Source organism: Oryzias melastigma, linkage group LG6 (genome assembly GCF_002922805.2).
Source record: "Oryzias melastigma strain HK-1 linkage group LG6, ASM292280v2, whole genome shotgun sequence".
Lineage (NCBI taxonomy): Eukaryota > Metazoa > Chordata > Actinopteri > Beloniformes > Adrianichthyidae > Oryzias > Oryzias melastigma.
In genome coordinates, this window is record NC_050517.1 from 22,795,160 (window position 1) to 22,805,986 (window position 10,827).

Here is a 10,827-nt window from a genome sequence, read left to right on the forward strand (position 1 = left end):
CCCCGACCACACGCCCCTTGTTGAAACGTATTTCAATAAGAAACTAAAAGCTCCTGAACAGATCCCAAACTTGCCCCAATTTTGTCCACCCACCTATAGCAATTATGCTAGAAAATCAGAATAAAAAAGCTCAAATGGGCCGTAAACTGTCCGATCTGGCAACACCGTTTTTACTGCTAATATACCATTGCTGCAGAGGGAGAGGGAGGACGAAACTCTTTCACATGATAAGTCACATGCCATGTCAGTGACTTGGATGCTTTTTACTGCAGAGTTAAATAATTATGTGGTTAAAATTCATTTTAGATACTTTTATTAAGTGTTCAGCTGAGATTGTTGAGGGCCCCAGGTGATGGTCTACCTTTGCCTAATGGTCAGAGTAAAAGCACATGCAAAGATCTGCATTGCTTGTCCCACAGTTGTTATGTGGAATGTTGGATCTTTTCCAAAAACCAAGAGAACTGTGGAATACTCACAAAGACACAAGATCAAAAGTGTTTTGACACAGAAAGCGTTGGGAAAAATGCATCACATGTTCTGACTTATACCATGTGTAAACTGATTTCCTGTCGCTGTCACATAGGCGGTCCAGTCGTGTGATTGTGTCTCGCAAGTCAGAACCCAGAAAACCTCCAGCTGCTGATCATTCAGGAGTGGACAACGAACAAAGACAGGTAATCTGATGAGACGCTCTAGAGCACGCCAGCGCCAGACGACTCGTCTCTGATGTTTAACCTCCTTTATCAAACAGAAACACATATTTCTGAAGAGAAACCTTCACCAGTCTAGACTGCTTGACCCATCGCCTCAAGCCGTCACTCACACTCACCGTGAATTTGTTTACGGGCTGCTGAGTGAGTGCCGTCTGAAGGTGAGCTCTTCCTATTCAGCCTCTGTTTATTTTGATGGCTGAGAGAAAAAATCTAAAAATTCAAGAATTTTCTCCACATTCTTTTGTCTTTTTAGACCAAGCGCATGCTGATGGAGAGGATGGGGAAGGAGAACGTGGAGCTGGGTCATGCCAGCATTAGCGGCCTGCAGGAAAACACGCTCATCTACGGTCTGTGTGACCTGCTGGAGAGAACCTGGGGCCACGGTCTGCAGATGAAGCAGGTCAGACACGTGATTTCACAAAGCCCTGCGCCTCCTTAACTGGAGACATATGCAAGCATTTGGAAATCTGACAACACAGGAGGTCAATGATGACAAATGTGTTTGGGTTGAGCAGGGGAAGTCTGCGCTTTGGTCCCATCTGGTTCATCACCAGGCTGCCCAGGGCAAGATGGAGGCACCGGCTGAATCTCCAGGTCTGAGCAGAATTGGACCCTTCTGTTTCTTGAGGAAATTACTGAGTTTAACATTAGAGCTGGGATGTTACTTTCACTCTGAACTTTCATAAGATCACAATTTGATCTGATTTATGTCTCAAAGGGATTCAATTAACATGTTATATTTTAAAAACCGTCATTCAAAAATGAGTTTAAACAAGAAAAACAAATAATTCAACAAAGCAAATATTTTTAATTCTTACATTTAAAAAAACTTGAATACGTTTTTTGTCTAAAGAAGACAAGAAGGTAATCAATTTAATGAAAATGCACTTAAAATATAAATAACAGCAATAATTATTGTCCATATGAGGCGCTGTAGAGTCTAATGCAAGGGTGGCTTGGGTACCATATGCGGCCCGTTTAACTATTTAGTCTGGCACACCAAACTGGAATAAATTATATATATATATATATATATATCTTTAATAATATTTCTTCCCTGTAATTCCAAGAGAATCTGGCCACAGAGAAAAATATGCCACTTGAAAATTAATAGCTGGCATGAAGTCATCGACCGGAACCCCTTATTTAATCAGCTGATTCAAAGAGAAAAAATGTCATTTCACCGGCTTAAGAAATTTCCGCTTATGTAACCGGCTAAAGTTGCAAAATTTCTGCTTCCGGCTAGAGATTGTTTCTGGCGCCGTCTTGCATGTGACCTTAAAGGTTTGTCCATCCCTGGTCTAATAGCTGACAGGAAGTAGTCAAACTCTAGGCCTCGAGGGCTGGCCTCCTCCTCCTACCATATGTGCTGCTGATTAGCACTAACACAGGTATCAGGGAGGAGATTCTTCTTCTGTTGTATTTTTACTGTTCATTAGCGCTCCTCCACCACCTATAATAGGGAGAACCTCGGAGCAAAAAGTCAAAACGGTGAAAATAACCCAAATGTGGAGCTTTCCGTCACATGAAGCACAACGTGAATCGAGTATGAAAGGATTTGTGATCATTTGAGTATTATGTATAATTGTTTATTTGTATTGAGTCCTTTCTGAAAGAAAACATACGTGGCCTTAAAATACCTGTAATTCATTGTATGGAAAAATATTGAAAGTGTGACTTTAAAACTGTGAATTGAATCAAATTGTGGCTTGACTGAATCGTTACATCCCTAGTTGTAAAACATGTTGGACTCCGGCCCTCGAAGGTCTGGATTCTGACACTCATGGGGTAAACGGTGCACCCACAGACCACTTCAGCCCCAAAAAAGGTGGAAAATACTCCAAAAAGGAGTAGTGGGCATGCTGCCACGTTCATCATGTGCCAAAAATGTATTTTTCAGTCAAAAACAAGCATAAAATAAACATAGAAATAGAAATTATAAATTATTTGAATAATCAGTGTTGCATTTTCTAAGTGGAGAACATTTTTTTAAACCTAGCCCTATTAAGAATTAGCTAATTGCAGGTTTTCCCCTTCTATACATGTTTAGGATATACCTGCACAGACCAGAGGACTCTTCATGATGGCACAGTGCTGCTGAGAAGCTCATTATTGCAGGACATAAGGTAAAAAGCAATCAAACATGTTGTTTTTTATCTGATTCCTGCAGTTTGCCTGTGTGCTCATGCTAGCTGTTCCTCCAGGTTTGTCCAAACGATGAGTGACGGCCTGTCTGAGGTGGCTCAGGCCAGAGCTTGGATCCATCTTGCCCTGGAGAAGAAAATGTTGTCTCAGCATCTCAAGGAGCTGCTGACGCATCAGGAGCTGCTCAGGTCTGAGTCTGTGAACAGGAATCTGTCAACAGATGGATGCAAACACTTTCTTCTCTTGACACGTTTTTGCTCTCCTTCCGTCCCCCAACAGACAGCTGTACAAACCACATGCATTCCTTCTCTGTGAAGAAGAAAGAGAGCAGTTTCTGTTCCACCTGCTTTCCCTGAACACCGTGGACTACCTCTGTTTTACGCGCGTCTTCACCTCCGTCTGTAAGTCTTATAAACTCCCTCAGTGTCAGTTCTTTTGAAGGACAAAAACGGAAAGTTTGCCGTTGCTTGTGTTTAACGACACCCAGCTGGCCTTATTAACGCTCCTTTTTTCTGAAGTCATAAATCCAGAGGTCAGCATTCAGAACGCATAAAACCAGCTTTACTGCTGAGTTTTGTGAGAAATGCTGAAAAGTTTTATTAGGTCAGGAAAATTCAGGAATGCATGTTTAACTGGATCCTTTCTTCCTCTCTAGGTATTCCATATCGGGTGGTTATAATACCAATGAAGAAGCTCAGCATTGCTATGGCAACGGTTAGCCCTTGGGTGTGCGTGTCAGGGGAGCTCGGTGATTCAGGAGTTATACAGATCCCAAAGAATACGCAGGAAATCTTCTTTCAGGTTTGTGGACTCTGCAGAAAGAATATTATGCAAAAACAGTTTAACTGCTCTGCTTTTTTTGCCTAGTGCTCTAGCATTCATTAGTTTCTTAGATTTTTTTTAGATTTAGACACTGCAAGGACAAAAACACAGTGTTTTTTGTGCAGTAACGAAATGCAGTAACTGTTCAAACATTTTTTATGAGTCCTTTTTTTATTGCAGGAGCTAAAAGGGGTGCATTAAAAAGATTGTTTTGGATATTTTATCCACTGGCATAAATAGGTAGCAAATAAATGTTATGAAAAGTAGAGCTCTTAATAAATCTTGATAACTTAATGACCCACTCTGAAAATTTCTTCTGGTATTTTTAAAACATTCCTTGTGGTCTTTTAATTATGATTATACAGTTTTTTGCCATTTTTAAAGTCATTTTCTAGGACATAGCTTCTGCAGAGTGGCAGGAGTTGATTAGAAATTTGCTTCTGAGTTGTTTAAACTCTCTCCCACGTCCTCTCAAATCCTCATCCTAACATTACCGGCGCAACAAAAATGGCGTGCAATTTTGGAGCTATCCGGTTGTACAGTTATGAGGAAAACAAAACACCTACAAGCTTTTTCCAACTGCATGTTTTTTTGTCTGATTCACGACAGCTTGAATAAAGAAATACTTGGAAATTCAGTTTTAAGTTTAATTTTTTTTAAATGTGCTCTGCAACATGTGAAAATGCCAAAATAAATGTTTAATTGGAGTGTGTCTTTACGGGATGAAACTGATCTGACATATTTACAAAGTACCCAAACTTTTTTCAACTATTTTCTTTTTTTTTTTTTTTAACTGAATGAAAGGAAAAAGTGAGATGTTGCTGTTTGATCACCCCAACTCTGGTTTCTGCTTCTCAGTGTAAGAACTTGGGCAGACTGAGCACCCTGCAGCTGGGGGTGCAGGAGACCTCGGGGCTGCTGGCCAAGTGTCTGGTTGACGGTGTGATGGTGTATAATGAGATCACAGGACACACTTACAGGTGAGAATCATCCTCTGACTGTTCATTCACAGTGATTGATTTATGCTGAGCGTGCAAGAACGTGATTATAAATACATGTGAAAGATGTCTGATCCCATTTCTCATCCTTATCCTTTATTAGAACTCTGATGTTGCCTTTAAGATCCTCTTTATCAAAACTTACAAAACATGGTCAGGTTAGTTTGTTTTTGTGATGAACAGAATGCATTTTTGTCTCTTTTCTGGTCAGGTTCCCCTGCGGTAGATGGTTGGGGAAAGGCGTAGGCGATGGCAGCTTGGAGAGAGTCCTCGTCGGCCAGCTGGTGTCACCTGGAGCAGAGGAGGATGCTGGGAGGTGGACGGGGACACCTCCAGAGCTCGCCTCTCCTTCCCAGAGCGTCCGAGCGGTGCTCGGCTCGCTTGGCACCCGAAGCAGTACGTACTGACAAAGAGAACATACTTCAGTTCAAAAGCTGACCCACTTGTTTGTAGTATGAGCTACAGTTCTGCAGGATCAACTTTCTGTTCTTCTCGTCTTGATCCTCGTCCTGTTTCTGCTTTTCTCCAGGAATGGATTCTCTGGAAGTGCAGGAGGACATGAGGGAGGCGGCTAACAATCTGGTCAAGCATTTTCACAAACCTGAACAAGAGGTGTGAGGAAGTTTTATTGCATCTTTAGCACATGCACGTTTAAAGTAAATAAGAATAAGTTCTGTTGTGTTCTTCAGGATGAGGGTAAATTGAATTTTAGTCAAACAAACCTCTTGATATTGAAAGTCTTTGAACTCTGTATTTGATACATTTTATTGCAGAGGGGAAACCTGACAGTCTTGTTATGTGGTGAAGGAGGGCTGGTGCTCGCCTTGGAGAAGTTTCTTCTTCATGGGTTTAAATCCGGCCGTCTTTTCCAGAGGAATGTGTTTGTTTGGGACTTTATAGGTAACAATTGCAACTTTGAATCTCACTAAAGATTCTTATTCTTTACTGTTAAACTGATATCCTCGGCTAAAAGAATCTCTCTCTTTTTTTTTTCTATAGAAAAAGCTGTGGTTTCCATGGAGACTGCCGATCAGATGGGTGATCTCCACGGATCAACGCTGACGAAGGGACCACCCTGTGACTCACTGTGCCACTACATCAATGCCATCAATGGCTCACCGAGAAACATCGGGAAAGAGGGGAAGTTCCAGCTGTTCGTCTGCCTGGGAATCAGGTGACAAAGAATTATTTTCAAAATAAACATTATTTTGGGGAAAAAAATAAAAAAGGAAAATATCACTTCTCCAAAACCAATAGGGAAAAAAGTACCTTGGACAAATCTTTAAAAAGGAAAGATCTGTCTTTAGTGTATATTAGTCATTTTATTTTATTGTTATTAATGGCCTGGTGTTATCTTGTGCTTATTTCTGACTTTTATAATTTTGACAAAATATATTTTTATGGAGAGTAAAATATTGAAAGTTTGGGTCAGGTGCCTGTTAGGCAGCTTTGTTTAAATTGCAACCTTCAGATAAACTATTTAGAATGGATCTTTTATAGTGTATTTTCATGGTTGTAACACAGTAGCTGCGTTTCCATTGACTATATAATTGCATAAATTGGATTTGCAATAATAAATTCACATAAAGGATTCATGACTGTTTTAAAAACCCCTCACATTTATTGAAAAAGACGTTTTTGCGCTTGGAGGAGGTGTTTTATGAGGCATATTGAAATGGACATATTTCTCAAAACTGCAATGGAAACACTTTTTCTAATTAAATGAGTCAGAGATAAACAAGGCGCTGCACAGCGGGCGCCAAAAGAGGTCCCACAGCGTCACACAGTTCATCAAAAGTTGAGCGTGTCATGTGGAAGTGTTGGATCTGCAGCTCCTCTGTAAAATCACCAACCACGATTTCCCAAAATCTCTTCATCCGTTGCTGCTCTCGTGTAGCTCGCCCCTCCATGGTCTGAAATACGATGCTGGCGTCTCCTTTGATAGATAATTTGATAGACATTTGATTGTATCTGCTGTAAATCAATATTGTTCACTTTTGAATGACTTATGGTTGGATTTGGTTTGTGTTTATTCGTGTAAGTATGATTTAATGGAAACAGTATTATTGTGAAATTGTGTTTTCTAACGTTTCTAGAATTTTGATTATGTTTTGCGCATATGTGTAGTGGAAACGCATCTATAGTGACTCCATATGGGCCGAATTTGAACTCCTTCCCCTCGGCTGCTTCCTGTCCCTACAGTTATCCCTCTAAATGGAAAAATTGTGTCTTCAAATTTGGATGTTACTACAACTTGTCATCAATAGTTGCCGCTCATCTATGTTAGCCGGTAGCCGCCAGTGCTCAGAAAATACATAACAACATTTGTTTTATAACTTTAAAAAGTCATGCAAAAACTCGATGCAAACATTGTGTTCAGAGCACACCCACGTGAGGAAGTGAGTTTTTTTTCCTCCACACCACAAGTGCGATTTCGGACACCTCTTCAACTTCAAATACCCTTACGATTGGAGCAATTTGATTATTTAAAAAAAAATTAAGAGCTTTTGCCTTTTTTGCAAACTGTTAAAGAAAATATTTAGCACATTGTTATTTTTTTAACAACAGAATTGTATTTTTTTTACTTTGTTCTGCTTCTTCAAGCAATCACACTGTATTTGTAAAGAATTTTTACCAACTTCCTTCATATTTAAATTTTCTCACACATATAGGATAAGAAACATTTTTTCTAATGCCACTCTAAGACCCTAATTATGACCAATTTAAATGTTTGTGGGAGCCATACTGAGAATTAAACAAATCTATTGGTCTCCTGGAATGATATAATGTCCTGTCTTTTCCTCCTAAATTTCAAAAAATTGTGATAGTTTTGTTTAACTTAATAGTTTATTTAAAAGGGGACAGTGCAATTTTAAAAAAACAGGATTAAACATGGTTTAAAAAAGCTAGAATTAGCCAAAGGCCAGTTTATTTACAATAAAATACAAAACACATACATAGAGCTATACAAATAGATAAAACACAAATTATCACATTATTTAATCACAGCATCAAAACAGGCTTATCTTTTAATGGTGGCAGCTGTAGTTGTTAACACACATTAGATGTGGAATTAAAAACATTTACCAACTGTTTCAATGTTTTATTTGCATTTTATACATATTACTCTGCAGCTTTAATAATCGTTTCATTTCACTCTCACACAAAACAAGTAAAAATATACTTTTCAAATGTTTAATTTGATGATTTAATTTGGAGATGGCCTATTTACCTCTGCAAAACTCACTTCCAGAAGTATTTTTGATACAGCTTTTGACCAACATTCACTCTGTCCCACAGGGACCGGCTTCTCTCTCTGTGGCTCCCCCTGCTGGCAGACTGTTCCCTAACAGCTCGGACCTACGAGGACGGTGCTCTGCTACGGGACCGTGCAGCCGTACTCTCGCTTTGCCGTATTCTTCAAACACTACATGAGTTCAGCATCACTCTGGAGGCGGCCTTGGTTAAAGGGGTCGACCTCTGACCTCGACCCATTGTCTGCTCTGAAACTTAACAGGCACAATGATGAGTTTGGATGTTTATTTATCCATCTTTGGAGGAGGGGTAGGGCACATTCTAACACTTTCAAGGCGGGACTTTATCATCAAAACAGGCAGTGGAACCAGCTGGCTGCTCTAGCATCAAACATATTGCCTGGTTTACTGATGCATAATGTCTTATACGCTTGTATTTGCTTCAGGAAGTAGTCCTGTGCTTGTTTACACTGTGAAATTCTGTTTCCTTGAGGAAAAATAGTCATTGATGAACTCGAAACATATAAAAATATATTTCCTTCCTGTATCTGACCATAGAACAGCTGTTAACTGTCCTTTTACTGTCGTATTTGACTTGCTTGCACTTGAATTCTACTCATGCATGGCCAGCATCTTTGTTTTGTGTCTTTAGATATGGTGATCTAACGCATCATAATTCAGGCCTTTGACCTTTATTTTGGTAACTTAGTACAGCTGCTGAAAAAATAGCTGCACCAGTTATATTATTTAAAAAACTGAGGAAAAAAAGGCTCTTCTACTGTGTATCCTCTGGCCTGGATTTCATTGTTTTGTTTAGTTTTTTTAAGTTTGTGACACGTGCTGCTCAGTTTGGCTCATGAAATCTTCAGTCGGAGAAACACTGGAACCAAAAGGGTGTCCTAGTTGTGTCAGTTTGAATAGTGTTTATCATTTTGTCAACCCCCACCCCATTGTAAATAAATTTGCCTCATCAAATCCATTCTACCAGAAATTATACCCATTATTATTGTTATTATTATTATGATGATGTAATGAATTTGTCTTTCTTTGTGCAAAGGCTTCTTTAAAAGTGTGTAACTGATTTCCGACACATTCTCAAATGTGGATGGTAGACATGCTGTCTGATCCTGAATTGTTTATCTGTGTTTGCGAAAGTCACAGAGCTGAAAAGAGCACAGGTTTGTAAAAAAAAAAATGCTAAGTATTATGTTTATGTCACGTGTAATTTTACAGATAAACAGAAAATTGTGTCCTCTGCACTATCCTGCAAGCATTATATAACCCAGTATGTCCAAGTTTAAGTTGTTTAAATACACCTTAGAGAAAGCAATAATTATTTATGACGTGTGCTGTTCAAAATTAAAGTTTACTGACAAAAATATGCACTTTTGAGTTGTTTTATCCTGAAAAATGAATGAATGAAGTACATTACCTTTTAAAAACTCTAAAAGGTATTTTATGCAAAAACAAAAAAGCTGAACCTTTTATAGATATGTTGACATCAGTTACATTGGACTGTCAAGTAAAACGTCAGATTAAAGGATCTCCGAGGTCCCGTGGTGCCTGGTGGTTCCACCAGAGCTGCGGCGAGAACAACGGAATTTGGGAGAAAATGACTTCATCTGCAAAACCTGTTGTCTAAAGTAGACTAGTTGTCATTTTTTTAGGATTTTTATAGTTTATTTTTTTTTAAAGCCTAGAGACATCCATGCTTTCAGTCTCACTTTGTGTCTCACACATGTTCTTAATTAGGTCACTACTACTATGTTGTTGCTATATAAACATGGCTGTATTTCTCATATATTTTTAAAGCATTTAATTAATGTTCTATGATGTTACTCTGAAACATAATTCCATTTTATCACTAAATAAAATGTGATTTGCTTATTTTAGCTGGACAATTGATGTCTTCACAGCTGTTAAGTTTTAATATTTTATCCCATGACTTTAACCCCCCCAAAATTAAAAGCAAATATTATTCATATTAAGAACAGTTATGCATTTTTTCTTAGTTTCCCAAGCAATTAACCAAAAATTGGCTCAATTTAGCTGATGTCACCACAAAACATCTGACAAAGGATGCATTGAATGGTTAAAAGGGCAATAATGCTTCATTAAATTATATTTAAATTTGCAAAAAAAATGTTTTTTTAAAGATGAACAAAAATCCAGAAAGAGTAAACAAAACATTTTAAAGAAATATATTATTCATTACTGTATATTTACAGCTGTCAAAAATACTGAGATAAAATGTCTTTTTAAAAAAAATATTTTTAACAGTTGCCAGAATAATTCAGATTAATTTGGAAGAAATAAAAACAATATTTTTTAAGTGAAATTGACTTAAGATGGTGGGATATCCTAGCATCTTGTTATCAAATAGTATGACCTTTGTGCATTATGAAGTAAATTATATAGTAAACAGTAAAAATGAAATATTCTGTGTTTCTAAAATAAAAAAAATAATGCATCAGGACAGATAAATGTAACAAATACACTAAAAAAGCAAATAATAAACAAATTATTGTTAATATTAACTTATGAATACAGTATGTTTTTTTCAGTCAATTTAATTGAAATAACAGAAGCAAAACCACATTAATTAATACATCAGGAAGATTTGGTGTGATTGTGGAATTAATTACTTTTCTTAAAATAAAATTTGCTGCCACAAACGAAAAAGACAAAAGTTTCCGTCATTTTTAATCTCCCATGAACCCTTGCGGCTGTCCCCGCACATCCCATTAAGTCAACAATGCCCATGTCGATGGCGAGCCCCCTGAAAACCGTCTGCCTCCACCTCCAGACGAGCCATCGAGAAGCCCCTGGCTGCAGCCTGCAGACCGGGGCGTGCCTCAACGTGGGCGGAGTTAAACGTTTAATGGGCGGAGTTAA

At 38.3% G+C, this 10,827-nt stretch overlaps 1 protein-coding gene across 1 annotated transcript in view; it reads left to right on the top strand.

Annotated features, from left to right (window-relative positions):
- The window catches only part of LOC112152477 (DENN domain-containing protein 5B), a 20,471-nt gene extending 11,158 nt beyond the window's left edge, over positions 1–9,313 (top strand). Inside the window, exons 8-21 of the mRNA XM_024282085.2 lie at positions 584–674; positions 752–871; positions 967–1,113; positions 1,229–1,307; positions 2,764–2,839; positions 2,918–3,046; positions 3,138–3,259; positions 3,514–3,659; positions 4,539–4,660; positions 4,890–5,074; positions 5,208–5,290; positions 5,452–5,578; positions 5,678–5,852; positions 7,979–9,313. Of these exons, the coding sequence (XP_024137853.1) occupies positions 584–674; positions 752–871; positions 967–1,113; positions 1,229–1,307; positions 2,764–2,839; positions 2,918–3,046; positions 3,138–3,259; positions 3,514–3,659; positions 4,539–4,660; positions 4,890–5,074; positions 5,208–5,290; positions 5,452–5,578; positions 5,678–5,852; positions 7,979–8,162 (1,786 nt within the window). The 3' untranslated portion in view covers positions 8,163–9,313. The remainder of the gene's footprint in view (positions 1–583; positions 675–751; positions 872–966; positions 1,114–1,228; positions 1,308–2,763; positions 2,840–2,917; positions 3,047–3,137; positions 3,260–3,513; positions 3,660–4,538; positions 4,661–4,889; positions 5,075–5,207; positions 5,291–5,451; positions 5,579–5,677; positions 5,853–7,978) is intronic.
- Positions 9,314–10,827: the final 1,514 nt, after the last annotated feature.